The sequence below is a fragment of the Siphateles boraxobius genome, unplaced genomic scaffold (genome assembly GCF_051911475.1).
Source record: "Siphateles boraxobius isolate OS27281-9 unplaced genomic scaffold, OSU_SipBor_1 3, whole genome shotgun sequence".
Lineage (NCBI taxonomy): Eukaryota > Metazoa > Chordata > Actinopteri > Cypriniformes > Leuciscidae > Siphateles > Siphateles boraxobius.
In genome coordinates this window covers 5,844,339-5,868,309 of record NW_027508919.1, presented here as the reverse complement: position 1 = coordinate 5,868,309, position 23,971 = coordinate 5,844,339, and the positions used below count along the sequence as shown (strand labels likewise).

Genomic DNA, 23,971 nt, shown 5'->3' with positions numbered 1-23,971 from the left:
AAAGAAAAATTCTAGGGTGAGGAAAAAATGGCATATCTCAGCATTTGAGGGATATCACACCATAGACATGTTTTAGCAGCTCTTTAGGGGGAAAGAATCACATTGACTCCTGCTGTCCTGAGATCTGGAGGGAAACGTGGGAGGAAATGGACTAGAATATGACTGTTTTTTGGTCAACCGGGCAGACAGGCATGACATGTGAATGGCAGAACAATGCTATTTGCTGTCTTAAGAGGTTTTCTCAGTATCAAGCGATCACGAATTTTGACTGATTGTGCCTCTGAAAAAAACGGCTGACTTAGTAATGGATTAGCAGTTTCCAGGAACACTCACTATGTAATCAATTGATCATATTACATGTCTCGACATAAAAATCACTGTTTAACTGAAGAAAAAAAAGATATAATCAAATACTTTCGTACAAACACACATTAAAGCAGAACATTGGTTTTAATTAGATTGTGTTTGAAGATCTTCAACAAACTGCAGATCAAAATCTGTTATAGTATGCAATCTGCAGATGCTTTTTTGTGCAAATTTTTTGTGAAAAAAAAGAATTCTGCTAAATGTTTCCAACATTGTAAAATGTGTTAAATGGAGTGAAGAGTACTGAACTCCTATTGGCATAATAATTAACTCTTTCCCCACCAGCGGATTTGAACAAAGTTGCCAGCCAGCGCCAATATTTTGTATCATTTTCATGGCCCTCAGAACATTGATACATTCATTTATAAAAAGAAAGAAAAGACTCCGCTTTAAAAAACAAACAAAAAGTTCCATTTAAAGAAAATATATTGAAAAAAAATTCACGTATTCTGGATCGGATTCAGAACGATGATAAAAACATAGATGGTATAGATCGCCTCCATCAACACTAAAGCTTGCACAGTCCTATACCTCATCCTGGGTCGACATTTCATTTTGTAACATTTGGCAGTTTTAATTTATATGCTGTTTAATGTTGATGATCGCATTATTTTACATATGCATCTGCTTACATATGATTTTGCTTGTTTCTGCTACTTCACATGTCTTTTGATCAGGAGATTAAGTGCTCTTTCAGAAGATGCGTCAAAGCTCCCCCTACCGTATAACAGTTAAAAAAAAAAAAAAACGGGAAGCCGAAAATGTCCATCAATGGCGGGAAGTGTTGACTCATAAATGACAGAAAATTCCATCAATGGCAGGGAAAGAGTTAAAAGGGCTACATGTAAGAATTTTCATGTATCAATCGCTTTTTTATTGCCAATGTGTAAACCGCTTGTAACGCGACCTTCCCCAACTTTCTATAAAAGCCTTTAACTAATATTAATGTGAAAGACTCAGGTTGTTCTTGCCAGGAAAAGCAAAAGCATGTGAGGTTTACGTTCTTTTCTATTTAATGACATATGAAACAAATGCTTATACAATGTTCACGATAACGCCGAAAAAGCCATTCTGTCGTGTAATGCCAATGTGTCAGGCAAAGAAAAGGGATTAATTCAAACTATAGTTTCAAACAGTCAGATTTATATAGTATACAGTCTCAAATATCCTTTATAATCAAACTATTATAACAGTGTAATTACATTAACCTCATCTGTCGACATAATGCCGGTGAATTGCAGCGCTTGTACAAAGATTTACACATCACTACGATCAGATGCTTTCTTAACTGCTGCTTTCTCCGCTGTAATTATTTTCTGTTTATTTTGTTAGTGAGAGGACAGTACGCATTTACATAATCATATAAATGGCACTCTCAGCAGCATGGATGATGTTGGAAAGTATATCGCTGCAAAGTTATTTCCAACTTTTTACTTCAAAGGAAAGAACAAAAAAGAAATTTGCTGTGAGTAATAAGTTGCTGGCTGCAGTTCACCTAACAGCCATCAGTGTCGCTAATAACAAGGGTTTCTGGTTTCTACATATAGCCCATTTAATAAACATGTTTAGAATAATAGGCATTCCAAAGTTCTGATTCTATTGCAGATTCCAATGAGGAACAGAAATAATACAAACACAATTGTATACCTCATACAATGATATTCTTTAAAATACCATGGTAAATCAATATGGTAATAACACAGTACCAAATACAATCAAAGTATAATGGTGTATCATCCGATAGCATCCCTATAGGCTGAACCATGGCAAGTACAAAAGAAAGGACAAAATCTGATCTCAAAATCAATTCCAACATCAATCAGACATACAAATCTAAACTTTTTAACTAGTTAAACAATCCTTAGAAATGTGATGATTAGCTCAGTATTTTTAGATCTAGATAAAATTACCAGGCAGGAGATAACAGGACTGAAGACAGTCAGAGGTTTATATCGGTGCCATCTAACACATTCAAAGAGTTGGCTCTAATATAGTCTGAAATCTTACTGTGTTGGCAAAATGTTATTTTGTAGCCAAAATCTTAATGGTTGAACAACATTATACAGTGATGCTGTATTGATAAAATCACTGATAGGTTTTGTAAGCAGCTACTTTCATTAAAAGAAAGGCAATGAGAGCACAGAGTGGTTCAAGAAAAGAAAGATAAAGCAAACTATCCTACATCCCTCTCCCACCGAATGAGACACTGTCTCATCTAATGCGCAAGGACAGCTAATGTATGGCATAGATTAACTTAATAGAATTTGAAAGGGAAGGTGTGCTTGTTAGACTTAGACTGAAGCTTGTAGGTAAGAGAGAGGCATATGGGAAATCGTAAATCATTTATAAAAATTACAGGGTTTGTGTTTCATTCCTGTTCGTTTCAGAGTCCAATTTTTAATCGCATATCCTTTAAACCCAGAACAAATCTCTCATGTTTGGTTGAGACAAATCCTTTACAACTTTCTAGTAAATCCAAGTAGGAGAGTTTTTGAGGGTACAAAGTGGCCCATGTAAATGACAAAAAGAAGAAAAAAGAAGCAGAATTAATCAAGAATGTAATTTATCATCGCTGGCAGTGTGGTGTTTAGCCAAACAACAACAAAACTCCTGAAGCAAATCTGAATCAGTCATACCACACCTCTCAAAAATGTCATTTAGATTCTCCACATAAATAGGAATTGTGGCTCTTTTTAATGAGGCGAAAACCAATAATGATGGCATTCTAAGTCTATAAAATGTTATAAGAAGTGATAAGAGCCTACTGGGTAAAAATCTCAAAACTCATGAACAAAACTAAGAAAATATAACTCGAACAACATTTAAGTTACAGGGTTACACGTTACAAAAGTTAAAGATACTAATGCAAACAGGGCCGTTTACGACCATTTTGGCACCCTATGGCGAGATCCATATTAACCCTTGCATATTAACCCATTAAGCATTGATTTGATGCTTTTTACAAGTTATAGGCTTTTTGTTTCTTAAGCAGTGAAATTATTCTCCTTATGTAGGTAAATGAAAGTCGCACGTCCAAATGGTTGTCATAGTAATGACACTAAAGTGCAGAGATTTTTTAGGAATGAAAATTTCCCAGATTTCAAGTGCGCAGTAGAACCCATGGTTCTTAATAGTCCCAATCGGAACACATTGTTCTTAAATTGATTTCTTTTCCAGTTTTCTGGATGGCCATTTCTCTCTCTGCCCTATCACTAGTAAGGGTGTGTTCACACTTTGAATGTCTGGTTCGATGAAAAACTAACCCTGGTGCGATTGCACTGTTAGTTAGTGCGGTTCATTTGAATGATCCAAACCCTGGTGTATACCACTGAAAAGATGCAAAAACTCTGGTGCGGTTCGAATTAAATATGAACGCAACATGGACTAAAGACGTCTAAATTAACCAAAAACGGGACATGATGTCACAAGATGCGACCCTAAAAGGACAGAATGCTCAAGCATACCTGTTTTTTTCTTGTCATAGTTCAGTACAGCCATCAGAACCACGTCTCCTCGCAGCAGATTGTTTGTGTGACGGATGAATTCCTGCTGCTGTTTTGACTCCTTTACACATTTAATAAGCACTTCACAAGTTCTCAGCTGGTCAAAATAGCATCATATGTAGGCTATGCACAAACAACGAGTGAAATGCATGTAAAAAAAGCACACTAATCAGGTTGAACTTGTGAACATATCCCTATGCCTTTGGGTTCAGTATCTTTAGGTTCGGTGTTAAAAATGCCAATTTGAATGCTAAGCGGACCAAGCCGAAATGTTTTTTTTTTTTGGTTGGGACCAAACAGTGAACCGAACTACAAGTGAACACACCCTTGAAAAAACCTTGCGCCATGTTCAATCAATGTCAATCAAATGTCCTCCACTGTAAAGTTAATTTTAGTGTGTATTTAAATAGTAGCCCATCAACCTCTAGGTTCAAGATGTATTAAAAATGTATTAAACAAAAAATAATTACAAAATGGGCTACTTGGGGCATAATAAGAAATAATACCACAGAAACCGTTGAATTTGGTAAACCTTTCACTATACTTAAGTAAACGAAGTTTCTTTCTTAAGTAAACGAAACAAAGGTTTTATTGACATTACCAGTATCTTTTAAACTTTAAAGAACAATTTCATACGGATTATAATTTACCTAAAGCTTCTATGGTGATTGATGCATTTGAATAGAATGATATGATTTAAAATATTTTATTAAAAAAAAAATAGATGTAGGTATTACTGACCTTTAGATTTTATCTCTACATGTTAACAGGAAACATTATTTGGTTTTCTGGACAGACATTTTTTTTTTTTTTCGAAGCTGTGGTTGTGGCAATGATTAGCCTACCCAACACAAATGTTCAATGTGTTATTTCCCTCATACCACCCGTCATTCATTTTTATGCACTAATAAATATTTGGATTTCTAATCACTGTATTTATGATAACATTTCAAAAGCTCCATCTTTCTTATGCAAATATTCAGCTACTTAAATGTAATTAACATGTTGTATTCTTGCCAAAAAAAATAATAAATGCGTGGCGCTCATCAGCACCCCCTCCAGCAGGTGGGATCTCCCAACCGCCTAGTTCGCATAGAAACAGCCGTGAATGCAAAAATATAGCCTACATAATTTAAAATTATAATTCAGAAACCATTGTAATATGCTGATTAAGAAAATAAATCTTATTTTTACTCAGTTTTGTAAATCAATTTTGGCACTTCATATTTTTGTGTAAAGAGTGATAAATTTTTTCAGTATTTTTTGATGAATAGAAAGTTCAAAAGAACAGCATTTGAAATAGTGAAGACATGTATAATGTAACATGTTTTGTCACTTTTGATCAGTATAAAGCATCATTGCTGAATAAAAGTATTCATTTCTTAATTATAAATAAATTATTAAGTATTAATTATAAATAAAAGCGTTAAAGACATAAAACTAAACTAAACAGCAAAAAAAAAAAAAAATTCTGAATGCAGCACTCTGTCAATCTTGAAAAATAAAAATAAAAATCTTATAACAATGGTATCATACAATTAGCTTCTTTCGCTGAAAAAACATTATTTGATCTATTTCTCTATAAAAAGGTGACCAGCTATTTTAACTGAAAGGTGGGACTTTCATTCATACAGTTGCCACACTGAGTGCTAAGATTTCTAGGACAAGTAAAAGTATAAAGTAGCCAAGTATGCTTTTGAAACGGTTACACTTAAACCAAATTAAAAACCTTAACACAATCTCTGAATAAGGCTGAATAAAGGCTTTTCACCATATGTCTAAGTCAGCCAAACAGCTACAATAGAGTACATGTGTGAAGCACCAGTGAATCTCAAAGCTCTTTGTACTCTGGGTTAATTCATGAACGAAAGGCTGAGATTGTTATCACCTGAGCTATACATAACCTGATTTGGCATCAAAACACCTATCTAAAGTCAAGTGTTTGACTATTTGGAGAAACGAATGCGTATGCATTTGACAGTGCGAGATTTAATGTAATGATTCAGAGGGGTGAAATGGCATGCTTTCGGCTGGGTAATTAGGTGGCCTGTGTTGAGACTGAGACAGTGCCAGGACACCTCTACTTTTCCCAGCATGGTGAAGTCTTGAGTAACCACAGTGAGTCAGGGAAGGAAGAAAGGAGATGATTCATAGAGCTCTCAATGAAGATGCTTCCTCACAGAATGCAAGACAGAAATGTTTCTTACACCAGAAGCTTTGAATGTCTGGGGCTGAAACTTGAATTGTTTTTCAAAATAGCAGCAAACCACAAACTAAAGGCTGCCTACATAGGTCATGGTGGACTCTAGAGATATTTTAAGACATCTCAGAGAAAGAGAGACGTGTAAAGAAATAGCTCACCCAAAAATCAACATCCTGACATTATTTATCCTAATGTCGTTCTAAACCTGTATGCTATTTTTGCCACAGAACACAATGATACATTTGAAAGACACTACTTACTGGTTCATAGTAATCACTACAGTCAAACTCTGACAAGGACAAAAAAAAAAATCCTTCCTTAAGAGACCCAAAACAATGGAGCACCTAAAGGGACCTTTGCAAAAATTAAAATATACAGGCTTTGCGTGCTCACGCGTTACAATTATGGTTTGCCTTATAGCATCATTCTTTGTATTGAAGTTTAAAATAGATTTTGATTAATTCATGCGCATCCACATCCATGCTCTTGTTTTCTTCATAGTAAGATGGCAGTGACGCAAATTGTACGCAAAGCGGAAATTGTAACACATGAGCACGAGATACATTTCTCGTGAGCACATAAAAGTCAGTATATTTTTATTTTTGCAAAGGTCCCTTTAGGGGCTCCGTACAAAACAGTAGTCAATATGACTTTTGAGGAATATGTTCCAAGTCATCTGAAACCATACAACAAATGTGCGAATATCAATTATTCATTCAAAACAGTTATCTCTGCCACAGCTCTGAAATGTTATTCTCTATTCAGGCTATGCTGAGAGAAAAACGTAAATTTCAGTCTTTTCCTGGCGCAAAAAAAAACTAAAAAAGCAATCCCAAAACTCCCATAATTTTACGGTTAACAATGACTCTTGACTGAAGCATAGAGTCAAAAACTGTGGTTATCATGACAAACTCATGGTAGAATCTCCAAAAAAAGAGTTCCTGCCAAAACATTTTAAAACTACATAATGTCAGTGCTAAAACCTAGAGTGAGGTTACAAAAGTCTGAAGTTGGATTTTTTGTTGTTGTTGTTGCTTGCCAAAAATAAAATTTGAGTTGAACAATTTAAATTATGTTCTTGACACAAAAGTGAAGACAGGAGTACTGTATAACATATGAACCACTTTCAAAGTGCTTTTATGGTTTGTGTTTGTTATTTTTGGTGTTTGACAGGGTCACTATGAAACTTCAAAATCCCCTTTTTGCGTTCCACAAAAGAAAAAAAAGAGTTCGGAATGACAATTTTAAAGATTGACCCTGCTAAGGCTTGTTGTAAATAGTTTCACAAACCTAAAATAATTGTCTTTTGTAAACCGTCTGGCAACATCTTGTTTGTAGACCATGACTAAAGCAGAAAGGAACATTCAGGGTTAACTTCAACTTAATGTCTAAGGACAGCGTTTGTGGCATGTTGTCAATTACCAAAGCAATCATTTCAATGTAATGCACTTACTGGAAGCCTTGCAGGCAAGCTGACAGCGGCACGAATAAACGATTAAAATAAACATTAAGTTGTAAATAACCAGGAATATTCCTTTAAGGCTTTGAAGTTATTAAAAACAGCAACAATTATTTTACATTGGCAAACTCCCTCACTTTCTCCAGTACGCATTAATCATTATTAACACTGCATTTCTGCACTGCACTTAAATATTATAATTTAAAATGTGCTAAAGATGTATGACAATCACTTGAAGAGCAAGATGCTGTCCTCTAAGGACAGGATGTGAAATAATATAAAGTTTGGCACTGTACAGCCTTTTATTGCGGTGACATCATATCCAAGGGTTTCAAACACCTCACATAAAGTATGAAAAAGGTTCACTTCTGCAGTGAGAGCAGAAATTAACAGAAGGCCTTGTTAATAAATATGATCCAGCTCTCAGATCCTTTAGCCCCAAGAGACTCTTGCTGAACATGCAGTATCTCAGCAGGCCATTTCTGAAAATGTGTGCGATTTACACTGAAAATGTATTTGATATGTTTGGCTTTGTTTAGGAGAAGCCAAGAGATGTTGTAGCACTCAAATTACGTTTAGCCAGTCTCAAGAGTTGAATTTGTAAGAATCTCACCGTTTTCCTCTCAGTGCTAAAAGACACATCCTTCACTACAGCTCATTCAAAATGCATGAGTACAAAACGCTACCCTGAGTTCATCCTTTTTTTGTAAATGAACCAGAAAACATGTTTATGTCTGAAATAATACAATCAAAGTCCTTTTAGACCACCACACACATATTTACAGTAAATACACGGACTGACTGTCTCCATATGCTATTTCACAGAGGCACGAACAGTCAGGTCTCTAAAGGACTGTATGACTAATGAGCCCCCTGGGTTATTATAAACAGAGAAAGCGACGAGAGGACCACCTTTAAAGGTCTTTGAAACATACTGAAATCCTGTGCTTTCATTGATTAACAAAAGTATAGGCTTAAATGAAAAAGCAAATGACACATTTACAGTATTCATTCAATTCCATAGGCAGTGCAAAGTCCCAGAATGAGCAATTCTGCCATGATTAATTATACAAGCATGGAGTCTTAAATCTATTTCGACGGCTTCACTGCTCCTAATGTCTTTGCCAAGAAATGCTACTTCTTTGTCTTTCTGAAATCTGAAATCTGGTCCGCTACGACCACATTTCACACACAAACCGAGCTTAACGTGAGGGCTGGCATCATATTATTCTCTATTAAAGTAAAGGGAAGAAAATTAAATGTTTTACCCACACACTTTTCTCAAGCTAGAGGCTGCTAATAAAAATGGTTGCCAAAGGAAGTAGTAAGCACGGTACTTTTGCCAACTCTGAGTTTTCCAAATGAATGTACTGTCATTAGTCTGATGCTGACATTTACCCTCAGAAAAAAATTACCATGGTAGCTTCTGCCAAAATAACAGTTACTACTGTTATTTTTCTACTGATAAAACATAATAAATGAAAGCTTTTGTAATCATTTTTTGGACTACTGTACCATGCATGAAAAGTCCCAGATATCACTAAAATATGTATCCTAAGTCCAATTTATTTCAGTGAAAACCTTAAGCTTTATCTCAACAGACAAGGTTTAAATTTATAGTCCCAGACTAAAATGCATGTTTAAGCCGTCTTAACTGAAAGCAACTTGTACTGGCATATCTTAAAATATGTCAGTGCCATTGTTTTGCCTCAAGATGAACACCAGTAATGTTTTTTTATGAGGCATGTTTATAAAAGTTTCTTAAATGTCCTCATTCAACTAAGGCCAAAACCTGGCTTAATTTAAGCCCCGTCTGTGAAACCAGGCCTATAAAAACAGAAATGTACTATTTAAACAAAACAAGTTAATATTCTGTGAATACTTCAAATAACATACTGAAATGTTACATTTATGACCGAATTCTTCCTTATGATGTATTGATCTATTTAGATTTTTAATATGAACATTGTTTCCGTAATAAACGCTTAATAAACAAGTTTTTTGTTTAACATTATGAAAATTGTTTCCCCCACTGCTAGACATTTGTCAAAACAAACAGGACTATGAGACTATTCGTTTTGGCTATTGCTTGTTGATTCTGGCAAACAGCTCAGTGAGCTGACAGGAAACAATGTGGCACTGATTGTCATGAAAACGACAAACTTTAATTTTATGCGACATTGCATTTTTACACAGTGTCTGGAGCTGGCACAAAATACATTTTGCAAGAAGCGTTTATTTATCCGTTTATTGAAGCCAGTGGTGGCTAATACCATATTTCCATCATTTTACTCTTCAAACAATAACAATAAATGTAGTAAAGTGTTAGATACAGTAATGTGGTTACCGTAAGGGTAGAGCCTCCAGAAAAGCTATTTGTTAAGAATGTTATTTTAAAACGACAAAATGTCAATACTAAAATATAGAGTGGGGTTACAGAAGTCAGCTAAGTTTAAAAATCAAATATTCAGATTTTAAATATCCTTCTTGTCTCTGAAAAGGGTGAGCAGATGTTTTGAGTTCCCTTGATGGGTGAAGGCTGAGCTACGGCCAGTGTTGACTCAGTTAAAGTTGCAAGCCTGAGGCACAACTGCATGGAATATGAACGTAATGAGCAAAGGTCAATAGGTCGTCTTGCCTGTCAACATCATCACTTCAAGAGGACACGTTTTGGCCGCCTCTCAGCCAGCCCGCCCTCAAATATCCTTGCCATTAGAGAGTTCATACCACCTCCAGCCAGCCTAAGGTACTTTGTATTGACTTGAGACAGGCTCAAACAATCACACGCTAATGCTAAAACACATATTCTAACATACTGTTGTTTATATTATGTTACATTTTTGTCACATGGAAATCTTTCCTACACAACAAAGAGATTAACAAAAAAAACTCTTAAGAAAATGCCATGGCTTGCTACTATGCAGTTCCTAAAGCGTTCTGAGTGTTTCTAAAGACTGTTGCTATGTGGTTGCTTGATTAGTTGATACCAGACCCCACCCTCTTTATGATAACCATAACAACAGTTATATCACAAGTACTGTCATTATGCATCACTTTATTTTAGATTTATGTCACAAATATAACCACAAAAAAAATTCTATGGAGAGTTTTTTTTTTAAAAAGTCTTTAAAAAAGTCTAAAAAATAAATATGTCTAACATTTAATAATTTATCATACATTTAAGATTTCTTTAAAGAAAAAAAAACTCACAATTTTAAGTATTATTAATGCCGGAACATATTGCAAACTGAAGTTTAATACTTATGTTATAATGTTTTGTTTTTCAAATCCATAACTAGAGCTGCACGATTCTGGATAGATTAAAAATCAATTTTTTTTTGTTTCAAACAGAGATCAAGATTCTTCCACGATTCTGAACATACAACTAAACAAAATAACATGTAATTTACTCTGAGAAATGTTAATTGCAGCAGTCTATTTAAAATGCTTAATGAATCTGAATGAATCATTTTTGAAAAAAATCTGTTTGAAAAAAGGGTTGAATGACTCTCATAAAAACTGCCTCCCAATTCAGAGGCTGCATCCTTCGAAGGCCGATTGCATCACAGCAGCACGACGAAGGCTGTTCCAATTCGAAGGCTCATCAATACGGCCTCCAAATGTATCCTTCATTTCCCGTGAAACCGCGCCAGTAATGACAGGACTTTTTGAGAGAGAAGACGGAAGTATTGTGTTTCAACTTACTCAAATATCTAATGATACAAATGTAAAAAAACAAAACAAAAATCACCTTTAAAAAAGTTAAAGATATAGTTTATACTCTTCATTAAATACAAAAATGGAGAACATATTCATGGTGAACATATTCAGACAGTTTGTGAACCCTGTTTTGTTTTCAGAGTTTAATATAACTTTCAAAAAAAGTCCATAACAAATGTTACTATCACTCAATGGCAGCTGTTACAGTTGCTAGGCGACAAGAACAATCCTTCATAGGCTAGACCGTCCCTTTAACACTACTTGTTTGACCTTCGTGGCCTTTGAAGTATGCCTCTGAATTGGGATGCAGCTAAATACTTCACTTGTTTCATTACTGGATGAATCAGCGTTTCTGAACGAATCTTTTGAATGAATGATTCAATGACAATTTTTTTTTTTACGGTCACTTGTCACCATCTGTTGGCGTAACAATGAAGCACAATGTTACTTTCAAAAGGAGATTTACTCTATTTTGATCACTTCCATAGACCTTAGTTTTTATATTCAAACTATAAACTTTTATCCAAGTTCTTCTGTGATATGAATATTTGTAACAAATATAACAATACTGTGTGGTTGAAAAGACTGGTGAAGCCGTTTCATAATTGACAACTGCTCTTTCTGGGTCAGATTTGAATGTTTGTTGTGATCGTACTTGTCAAAGGTTTAATGAACACAGGCGGATTGTTATCATTTAGGAATAAGATGGCGTGGGTGTTTGAATCGACATCGCACTCTTTTAACGATTAATCGTGCAGCTGTATCCATTACCCTAAGCAAAAACAGTTATAGAGTTAAGAGTTTAAACATTCTTGTATGATCAACCTCATCTCCTTCCAAATGCAATATTTAAAGTTCACAAAGAAACCTCAATCACCTCCAATATCAATACCTCTTAGTGCCCAAAATGCTTTGCTTTAATACCCAGAAAAGCATGTTTGCCTTCATGATTATAAGCATGTTTTGAAGGGAGGATAGCCAACAACAGCAAAGACAATTTTGCACTTTGAACTCAGAGAACTCAATGGTCAAGAGCACATTAAGCTGCACAAAACTCATCCAGATTAGCCGTATGTGTAAGAGACAGGCTGAACTCGAGAGTTTCATTAGCCTTGAAGTGGGCAAAATATCAATATGATGCGCTGTCGTTTCTTTTGATGCTGGACTAGTTATGCAGTTCAAAAGAAAGCTCCGCCCTTGCTTGTATTATGGGCTGGCAGAGCGTTCTATCCACATCACGGTAGTAGTCAAGACAACGCTCCCTCGTGGAAGCCCTCTGGAAGTCTCGTGTGCTGCTGCTGCTGCACGGCGCATACAAATAACAAAGCTCTGGAAGCAACTTGGACAAACTTAAAGCCTACAAAAGGCCCCAGAGGACTTGCATTAAAGGCGGGGATTGAGCACCTCCGTGTTTAACTCTACTCTGTCATTGATTGATGGCCAATTAAACAGTTTGAGAGTTATTGATCACAGGAGAATGAAGAGCATCCCCAAACATCCTTAAATATGCTGGTTGATGATCCACAGATGGGCTGCGAACAAGCGGAGCGCCACAGGAAATGTTTCATGTTTATGTTCTCCGTTGCCACTGAACAAACCCTTTGGAGTAATAATAGTTGGAGAAAAATATCCCCGCTTTTGTTGCATTACTATTACGGGATGAGGCAAAGTGCTCGAGTCTATTGAGTATTCAAGCAGATGGTTCATCATTAAAGCAGACAGATCTTACTTAGATCTTGCAGTCTGCGAGTCAAGCCAAAAGCACCTTGGGAAATGCACTCTTATCTCTTCAGGGAGGGGCATTCACCCAAGGCTTTCATAGACTCTAGTGCTCACAATGTGCTGAGAAGCAGTGTCTGCACATTAAAGGCATCTGCTCTCAAGGTCAACAGTACTCCAGGTTTCTCTGGCCACTGACAGCACCTCAGGGAAGAACACGATTAGTCTCTCTGGTGACAGCGCTGATCTTTGGTTCCTCCTGCTGACCGCATCCTTTCTGAAGGGCGTCGCAACGCTTGCAGGAAGAAGCAGGTGTTGAAGCCCAGGATGGGACCAAAGGGGTCTGGAGAAAGCATCCGTTAGCATTCATGTTCATTTCAAAAAGGCCCTTTTAGCATTTCTGGGTTTCTCAGAAGCGGAAGTCATCATAGTTGAGAAAACTTCTATAATTGTTAACAGAAACAACAACAAATAATTTTTGTATTCCCAACATCAAAAGAGAACATCTACAGTAGAGTTTCTATCATATTTCTAAAAATAGAGACACTGATTACATTGATCAGAACAGAGAAAGATCAGCCGTTGTATTAGGGTGCTTTCACACTCGCATCCAGGTTTTATTGACGTCAGAGTTCAGTTCCTTTGAATGATGTGAATGCTGTTTTCAGAGCTCAGGTGCGCACCGGCAAACCGTACCGGAGTCTGAATAAAAAAAAGGGGGTCTGAGGTATGAACTCCAGTACGGTTTATTGCTAATATGAATAAAATCATTTTTAATCGCGAAAGAGAACCGTTATTCATGTGTGTTTGATTGCGTCCTCAATCGCTTTCCTGACAAGCGTGACTGATACTGCAAGCAGAGAGAATGTGGCTTTTAGCAGAAATGGACTCCTGCATTCTTTAGAGCATTTGCAGTACTTTAGTGGCAGATAGACACAAGTGGTGTTATGTGCTGACACTTTGAAAATGAAATCAAATGCTCAAAAAACAAAATATAAAAATAAGGAGAGCAACGCTATGCATTTTGTCGCCTTCTCCTACGTCGTTGTTACCAAGCAACAAGCTGCTGCTGCTTTGATTATGCAAATGCACCGTGGTTTGGATCCAAATAATATAATGTGAACCCAATCCAGGAGGAGGGGGAGCAATCGAACACTGGTTCAGATCAGGCAATCGAACCTAGTATGAAAGCCCCCTTGAAACACTTGTGCAGCAGTGTTAACTAGTTTTCTGTGATTCAATGGAAAGGTAATACAACACAAAGTACATTGGTATAAATGTGCATATAAAAAAAAAAACTTGGAACTGTGGAAACACGTCATCCCAGTCTGTGAAAAGGGTGCATGTTGGCTGCAATTGTTTTGAAATCTTTGCTATCCTGCCACCCTGTGATGAAAGACAACAGACAGGGGGGAAAATCCATTTCACATCTTTTAAGACATTCCAAAAATAAATACAGCACTCGTAAACATCTACTATAGTGTAATGAAATCAGGCACATGCGGGGGTGGCGCGTTTGGGTCTTTGGGTGCTCTACGTTGTTATAGGTTGCGTGTCTTGCTTCGGACAATGGTCTAAAACTCCGGAGTAGTGTGTGTGGACGGCAGGCGTTATGCGTTTTAAAATTTAAAATGCACTAGTGTAAACCTAGGTATTCCACAGTCTGCTCGGGAACCGATGCTCTCAAGCCAAATATAGTAATTTCAGTGAGTTTATGGCTAGACGGCAGGAAGGAATAAACCAAACAATTGTAAACGTTTTTTTTTCAATAATAAAAGGTAGTGTGTCGATTCAATTAAAAACACACATCTCACATATTTTAAAATATTACATAATTCATTGAAGCCTGTTTGTCATGTATAATACACCGACCAATCGTTATCTGGCACAACAAGTTCAAAATTCATTGGACAATGTGAAGCGGAATGGTAATTTTCCAGTCATTCATAAATCGTTTGAAAATTAGATGGACAGACGAATTTACATTTATGAAGCGATCTGAATCTGCGTCATTAAAACAATGGATGGTACTTGACTACAAAGCACTGCACAAAACCAGCACCAAAAGTCACATTAATGGGAAGTAGTATTAAGGCGAGACACGGCAGGCAAAAACATCGTTTTTTTTTCACTGAACAATTTTGAGATTTTGGGATATTTGTCTTCAATAACATGTCTTCTTTCAGACTTGAGGTGAAAAAAAGTCTGAAATACACATTTAGGTCTTTATTTTACTACACTTTGTCTGTTTGCGTGTGTAGTGTATTTCGCCTAAATTCATCAAAAGTTGGCGTTTTAAATCATCCCGCTGCTCCGCGATCGCGATCTGCACCCTTTCATCACACACACCGTTAGAAAGCTCTCTCTCTCTCCTGAACAATACTGTCGAATCCAAATATGGTCATTTCCTTTTTATCAGCAACCAATCGTGAAAGTAAAAGGGGATATTTAAATTTGAATGCGCAATCTCATTGGCTGATGCTAAATCTTTAAAGCCCGTTTTCTCAAAATGACTTTTCTCTCTTACTCCAAGTCCGAAATCTACACTTCAGTAGCACCTATATACACCAAACTTTCCAGTCTTGTACCTAATTATATTATGAAGACATTTACAGAGGGATTTGTAAATATATTATTCCTAGCCTGATTTACATAACATTTTATTCCAAAAAACATGGCGAAATTTTTTTTTTAAGGCTATTGGCAGTATGTTCTGATTTACAGGATAACAAAAGTAGATATCCATAAATCCCTCTGAAATTCTTTCCCCCCATCTAATGTGAACACAATGAAAAAATAATTTTGAACCTGGCTTTATCCAATACTCAGATTTCCTTTTTTTAAAGATATGCAAATTAGCGCATATTTAATTAGATAATGCCTAATTTGCATATTTTAACATTAAATTACAGAAAACTTGTAATACATTTTTTTCTCAGCTTAATGTAGGTAATCAACTGGGAAAGTTTCATGGTGATATCTGCTAGTTAAAAAAATTACAGGTAAAGCAAAGCTTTTTTACATTTGAGTCCCTGCCCCTGAGGAACTCGCTGCACGTCCCTGAATGAAATAATAGCAGCCAAACTTTGACCCTTGGTGGCTACAACGCCCATTTCAAAGGGTTAAAGGCACCCCAAAAAACACCACGTCACCCCTTTAACAGAACTCCACAAGTGTTTAAGTGAAGCGAAAGGGCACATTTCCGAGATCTGATGCAGTCTGATGGAAGACTTCCCCCACCCCAAAGGTTCGTGTCACACTTTCTCATGTTCTCTGCCTCGCCTTTCTTTCCCTATTTGCATTTGACACTTATGGAGAAGACATATATAGCACCGCAAGATAAGAAAAGACCACATTTGTCATCAAATGGAACATGCTCTTGGATTATGGAAAGCCAGCTGCTGTTGACATACACTGTTTGCCTTTTCCTCATCTCTGTTACACCATTTCATGCGTCTCCATTCATCAAAATCAAATACGGCTCAACATATATTACATACAGTATACGTGTAGAAACTGTGTGAGTGGTAAAAAATATACCCTCTACTTATATAAAAAAAAAAAAATTAAAAAAAAAACAGGATAAGGCTGTTGTAAAAATAGCAATGTGGCCGGCAATGAGTGAAATGCAACAACAAAAATCGATTTAATTACATTCTGCTTCAGAGCGCTTGTTGCGACTCCAAAATAACACTGCTCTCAGACATTAATCTGTCCTAATCTTTCATTTTCCTCTGAAATGTTCTATTGCTTGATTCTTTTGGTTCTTGTACATCATGAAAAGTCATTGGTTAGTATAACAGAGACCTCTCTTTACATGCATCATTTGACTTCATATCTTACAAGTAGAAGGGCAAAACATTTATTCCTCATTTCTCTTTCCTTTTTAGAAATGCACATCACCATGAAAACAGTCCAAATACCGTATATAGTGACAATGTATGGTTTAGTTCAAGGCTTAAATAACATTCAACTTTAAATCTTACAAATATATAAACAAAAGACAAGACCACCAAAATGCTAGCTTCATCCTAATTGCAATAATGAGAGTAAAATCACATCTCTGGGGTCTGAAGGGCCTTCGGAAAGCTTCATAAGAAAGCCTCAGAGTTGACTGCAGCCCAGAACCTAACCCTTCCAGTGAACAACCAAGGACACTCACACCAGTGCCAAAATATCTGAGACAAGCCCACCACAAAATTCAACCACAAAAATCCCCTGCCTCTTTCTCACACAGAAAGAAAGAACGGCAAACCAATTCCATCTCTCTTTCCAAAGAGCTGGGAACAAACAAGAAACCATACTTTACTGCGAGTTGATTGCATGACTGGATTACTGTACTTTCAGATTGCGACCTGAATTTGATGAAGCTGAAGTATGCGCTGTATGTAACATGAATACATTTCTATACTATCCACAATTTTTGTTAAGTACAATTTAACCACAAATAAACAACTTTAGGATTGCAGGTCTGTTCTGATAAAATCATTGGGGTTTTTTGCCATTAAAAGCTCAACGCATATATAAGAAAATGCAATAAACTATGTAAAGTTATTAGTTAGGATAGAAAAATAAATGTGGGCTTATCAACATTTAAAATAAAGAAACTGTTTCCAATTCCATATCTTTGGTAGTTTCATTTTTTTTTTCGTATTAAAAGGAATTAGTTCACTTAAAAATGAAAATTCTGTCATCATTTACTCACCCTCAAGTTGTTTCAACCCTGTATGAATTTCTTTCTTCTGCTGAGCACAAAAGATGATATTTTGAAGAATGTCGGTAACCAAACAGTTATTAACAGTTAATAATTTTTCATGTTAACAGCATGTATGACAGTATGTATTTATGTATGTAAAAAACAGTATTAGAATAAGAATATTTTGGTTTACTTTCCTACAATAAATAATTTTGGTACTCTATTGGGTCAACATAAAATCCTGAAGCAAGGCCAATAGAGCCACTAACACAGGCTACAGTATAAAATACAAACACACACACACACACACACACACAACAAACATAATGTGCTGATTCCTTTTGTCTACAGACTGATGAAAACCCTCCTGTCGGCTCAACGGTAGCTGATCTCCCTAAAGGCAGCACATTGTTCATGGAAGAGCTATGTTCTGTCTCTTGTGTTCTCTCTGATGAAGACTGACAGGGCGACCTTTATTTTTGACCGGATTATGTTTCAGGGGAAAGACAAGTTGGCTTATATATATATATATATATATATATATACATACATATATATATCGAAAAATGCACCGTCAGCATGTTTCTCCCTGGCGAGAGCACCTTGTGTGATCTTCATACTAACAAGGTCTGCGAGCACACGTGCTTCCATTATTTCCCCTCCATCCAATTTACATTTCCTCATCTTTACAAGTCTGGAGAATGAGAAAGTTCTTGTCTGATCTTTTTTCATTCGGAAGCGAAGCTGGATAAGTGTCCTTGACAAATTAAACAGAGCATGTGAAGATGGTGAAGGGCATTTTTCATGATGCCATGATGTAAAAAAAAAAAAAAAAAAAGCTTCATTTGAAGGCACGTTTGAATAAATGGAACTATTTCTTTCTGTCTTTCTGTCACTTTACCTCGTCTTAATTATTGTTAAATCACTCTCTAATGAATTCACAAGAAAATACCTTTTTAATTCAGTTTCCCCACGAACTATTTCCTAAAACAAGACTAAAAACACAACATTTAACAAGTTAGCCCACAGCGGAGAGGGGGGGAAACAATATTAGCCAAGTGAGAATTTTTTTTTTACTGTGCTCTCAGGATACTCATCAGCGGTCCCCAGCTGGGCTCTATGGTGATGATTACTCTAAAACCTCCAGAAGCGCAACCCAACTTTCCCACAGTCATGTTTCCCACAGCCAAAACCTACCTTCCTTCTCTTACTCTCTTGACACAATGTAATACAAATCTCGGCAAGCCCAAACTGGTCAATGCAAACGTGTTGTGGGTAGACTAGGTCAGTGTTTCCAAAATCATTTTTTGTTTTATGGTCATCCACACCCCTTCATCCATACCAAATGCAAAAATGAGTTAATTTCAACTGATATTACACTGGACATAATTTTGCATCATTACTCATATTATTAAAATGGTTATTAAAAGCATGTGTACATCAATTCAATAATGCATTATTTTTAACCAATAAACATCCTGGAATTTCTGTTTTATTGGTTCAGTAAAGGGAAAAGATCCAAGTTCCCCTGGGCTGCACGCATCCCAAGTTGGGAAATACTGCACTAGGCGACTGTGATTCTGTAACTGTAATTATGTCCAGGCATTGAAAACAGGTTAATGTGCTATTTGATGTAATTATAAATGCAACATTCTTTGGTTCATTCCTTTTTCAGTATGAATGTGCACAAAATCAATGACTACACACTCACAGTAAACAAATGTTTGAAATAAATTTCCCCCATTAAAAGATGCAACAAATTAATCTTTATATGCATATCCACACTGATTCTTATGTAGAAACACACACGCTGGATATTTATGAAATTCTCAAGACTTAATTGTTGTTGTGGGAGAAGTAACAAAGAGTGATGATTTGAGAACCTGACAATGTGGCATTTTGCTGGCTTGGCAAATAAATATATAAAAACAAGTGTTCATTATGAACATATAAATTTAGAACGTTTCATAATTATTAAAGCTTTAAAACGTCAAGTAAAGCTGTACTTCTGCCTTTTTGGCTACAATGGGTAGCTAGCGAAGTCAAGTGCAAGATGTGTGATGGGAGGAGAGCACGATTATTTGTGCACGTTCTTTTCCACTGAGCTGACGACTGCATGATTTACCTCATTTTATATATCTGCACACAACAAATATGCCCTGCACTGTTCAAATGATCCCAAATGCACACTGTTCGCAAAGCTGTCAGAAACACTGCCAATGCAGCAAGTACGGATGAATGTCGCCGCGTGGAAATGTGCGCGTCTACTTCATTCTGAAAGCTGACGCTCACGGAAATGCAACGTGCAATATACAGGGTGCAATATTCAACCATATTTATTAGTTTAAAGCCTATTACTTACAATTCTGGTCATTTTCAATTACACAAACCCTTGGTTTTCTGTAGCCTTCATATTTGTTGAAACAGTGTCTCGCTCGCGCCGTGAGTCTCGTGCTGGCAGAAAAACGTCAATCAAACTTACTGCACGTTCAAGTTCTTAAGGTTCTTCACATCCGTTTCTTCGCGGTCTGTTTATTAAAAGTAGCAATAATATCGCAACTTGGATCAAATGACATATTTTACATACAAGTGAACACCGTGAAATATTATATTGTTGTTATTCGTGAAACCACATGAGCCTGCTGCTGTGTGTAGCCTAAAAGCAATTACGCCCTGCTTACACATGGCTTTATCAGTCGCAACTGAAAGATCCGTTTAAACATTAATTAAACTCACCAGTGAAGGTAAATCCGGATGAAAACAAGCAGATCCATGCGAGTACAAGCCCGGATCTCCAGCGGACAAAGGGACCCAGGTGTAACGGCATCTTTTTCACCTTCTTGTTCAAGTTTAAGTCAGTAAAAATCAACTGAATGAGCTGCGAGGAGTATCTGCTTTATGGCTGGGTTTAGTTTTTGCAATATTACACCGATCAGCGCATTGATAAGTCCTTTTTCAACACGTATCCTCTTCCTGTACCTTGGCCATCAGTGCGTCTTCGTTGCTCAGAGACAGCAGCGCATCACAGGTGTGGTAAATAAAGACGCCACTCTAATTTCTTCAGCTCACTCACCCGCATACACACTCCAGACGTGTGAAGAGAGACAGAGAGCAAACGTCCTCACTCTTATTCGTCTTCTCACTCTCCGCTGCAGAATACTTGCTCCGGTAAAGAGAACGGTGTATATTTGGCTTCAGCGCGCGAACATCTGCTGTTACAGCAATGCAGGAGTGAGAAGACGCGATGTATAGAGCAGTGAGGGAGCAAAACCCGGATTGGAGTCCAGCCCCTTCACTGGAACGGAGTGTGGAGAGCCTTGGATACAACGCGTCATGTAAGTGAACAAGTGATTTAAAAAGCCAGTGTTTAACAGACGAGAGCGAGGTAATTTGTCACACTTTTACGAAAGTTGAATTTTTTCAGGGTAGATTTGTTTTATAGCGTTTAGTCGTGGCTGCAAAAAAAAATCGTGGCACTAAAAGATAAAGTAAAGCTAAAAAAAGAAAGTTAATTAAACACGTTAACATTTTGTGTTAAAGGGATAGTTCACTCAAAAATTAAAATTCTGTCATAATTTACTCACCCTCAAGTTGTTCCAAACCTGCATGAATTTCTGTCTTCTGCTGAACACAAAATAATATATTTTGAAGAATGTTGGTAACCAGACAGTTTATGGACCCCATTGACTTCCATAGTATACAAAAATACTATGGAAGTCATTGGGGCCCATCAACTGTTTGGTTACCCATATTCTTCTAAATATCTTTGTTTGTGTTCATTAGAAGAAAGAAATGCATGCAGGTTTGGAACAACATGAGGGCAAGTAAATGATGACAGAATTTTAATTTTTGGGTGAACTTACCTTTTAACATGGGCGCATGTCGGCACTGCTGTCTGTGCTTTTACTAAAGGCGGGCATACACTGTGCGATGTCTGTGCGATTTCAGCAAGGTATCTACTCACACTGAACGAGTAGATCGCATGCGATATAAAGCCAAAGCTCAGGATTTTTGTGCTCACACTATACGGTCCGAACGTCGAGCTGCGACTTGACTGCTCACACTATACGTGTGAAATATGTGCGATAAACCCCCGTGCTGGGTTGGTAGATGATATCATGTATCCAGAGATATTGTCAAAACAAGCATCAGTTATCAATATCAAGATGATTTAGCACTTCCAATTTATGTATTAAATTATTATTAGTATTATTGTATTAGGGAAGGCTAATTTTATTATTAAATTGATCTGCTATTATAATTAATTTGCCACGCAATAATTTCACAGCACATCGCCGCAATGCGCTGTGAGGATAATAAAATATTACATAGAAGCTTACTCCTCGAGGAATAATAATAATATAATTATATGCCTATAATTCATTATAATCGACCTAAATGTTTTAGACAATTTTCAATGAGGATCCTCTTTGAAAATTGTCTAAAACATTTAGATCGATTAGGCTACAATGAATTATAGGCATATAATTATATTAACAGTCTATAATATGTATGAACACTGCAATAATTAGTCAACAATGAAAATTAAAAACAGGTTTATTTCAAAAACATTGTTTAACAAATTAATAAAAGAGGCACGGTGCTACATCGCAGCTTGGAAGACGTGGGTAGGCCTAATAACTGGACAAACTGGAGGTAAGCAACAGTAATTTGTAGCTAGTTTGAACTACAGAACTTAAAGAGTTCCCTCTTTTCGTTTTTTTTTCTGCAGATTGAAATGGTTAAAATCTCTTTTCGCGCAGGCGCAGTGAGGGATAAAACACTGAGTTTAGGGCAATCGGTCCGTAGCTCTACTTCAACTGTACGATATAGTCACGAGGAGCGACCAAAATTTCTGACATGCCAGAAATTCATCCGCCCATCCGATTGCCGATCGGGAGAGGTTAATCGCCTCTCGTTTCCCATTGTATACTGCACGAACACTGCACGACAAACGACGCACGACAAAGCTGAAAATCGGCCCGACCCGAAAAAGAGTCGCACGAGTCAGAATTCGGCTCAAAATCGGACGAAATTCGCACAGTGTATGCCTGCCTTAATGTAGCCTGAGACTATTCTAGGCTTGTCAGCTCAACAGTACAAAAATGATCAAACACAAAATACACAAAACTGTAAATATATTTAAGAAGGATCTGCACAAATGTTAAATCATTGTTTTAGGCCAAAAAAAATAATTTGTTGGCTAGGTAGCCCTATCATATTTTAAACATTGTATACTTTTAAAACTAGTTGTTTGACATCAAACCTTATAGACACTGACATACAGCCACCCTTGTGATAACTTCCCTCTGTATATTTACAGTAGGCTATTATCCCATCAAATGAATCATTGAATAAACATAACTCTATTTATCACTCCATGAAATGTTTTTTTTTTAGGCTACACCAAGCACAAATATGCTGTCTGTCTATTATTGCCTAGTAGTTATAAAGGCATTGTCAGATTAAGAAGGTTACCGGTTTTAATGTCCCTAGCCCCAAATTATGTGTTTATTGTATGATTACACATGAAATTTAAATCAAAAAGAGCTTAGCGCTTTCCAACCAACCATTATCCTATTCCACATATCTGGATCATGAATTTGAGATCTTTCTCCAGATTAAAGAGGCCATTGTAAGTGCTAATGACACTGAATGTAATAATTTCATTCTATTGCACATCATAATTAGACTCAGACTTAACCAATAGCAGGGCTTGTTAAAGGGTTAGTTCACCCAAAAATGACTTCCCAAACACAATCAGGTATATATATATATATATATATATATATATATATATATATATTTTTTTTTTTTTTTTAAAGCCAGACAAGTAATTTATGTCATTTTGTAAAGAAAGACTACAAGCCTTGTGTTTTTGTAGTTTATACTGAGATAAAACGGTATCGTTTTCAAAAACTTGTACTTTGAATCTTATTTTCAAAAGTTTGCGTTTTCAGGCCACCAAAACGCCATTGTTTTGTGAATGAACGGCCAAAGCGCTAAAAAAGTTTTCCGTTTTTAGTTGAAAACTGTGTCGTGTAAACGGCCCCTTACTATCATCCCAATGCATCAGGATCAAGTTTAATTCGTGTAAAATTAGAGACTTCAGAGTAAAATAGCTAATTATCAATAAGGGCCACTGAATTGGTTGCTTATTGATCTCATGCTCCTTGACTGAAATGAAAACAACACTTGGGTGTTAAGTTGGCAAACATGCAGCAAATACTGTACTTCTACATCTGGGTCTTTTGAGATGAGTATGATTAAAGATTTAGAGAAACCACCTTTATAATGAATCCTGC

General features: G+C 36.5%; 1 protein-coding gene across 4 annotated transcripts in view; it reads right to left on the bottom strand.

Moving 5' to 3' along the window:
- unc5a (unc-5 netrin receptor A) overlaps window positions 1-20,924 on the bottom strand; it is a 210,298-nt gene extending 189,374 nt beyond the window's left edge. For 3 of the 4 annotated variants that reach the window (XM_077247568.1, XM_077247569.1, XM_077247570.1), the window contains exon 1: window positions 20,403-20,899. In XM_077247568.1, coding sequence (XP_077103683.1) covers window positions 20,403-20,493 — 91 coding nt within the window. In that variant the 5' untranslated portion in view covers window positions 20,494-20,899. Of the gene's footprint in view, window positions 1-20,402 lie in introns of all 4 variants that reach the window. The other variant, XM_077247567.1, reaches the window with a different exon arrangement.
- Between the last annotated feature and the right edge of the window lie 3,047 nt (window positions 20,925-23,971).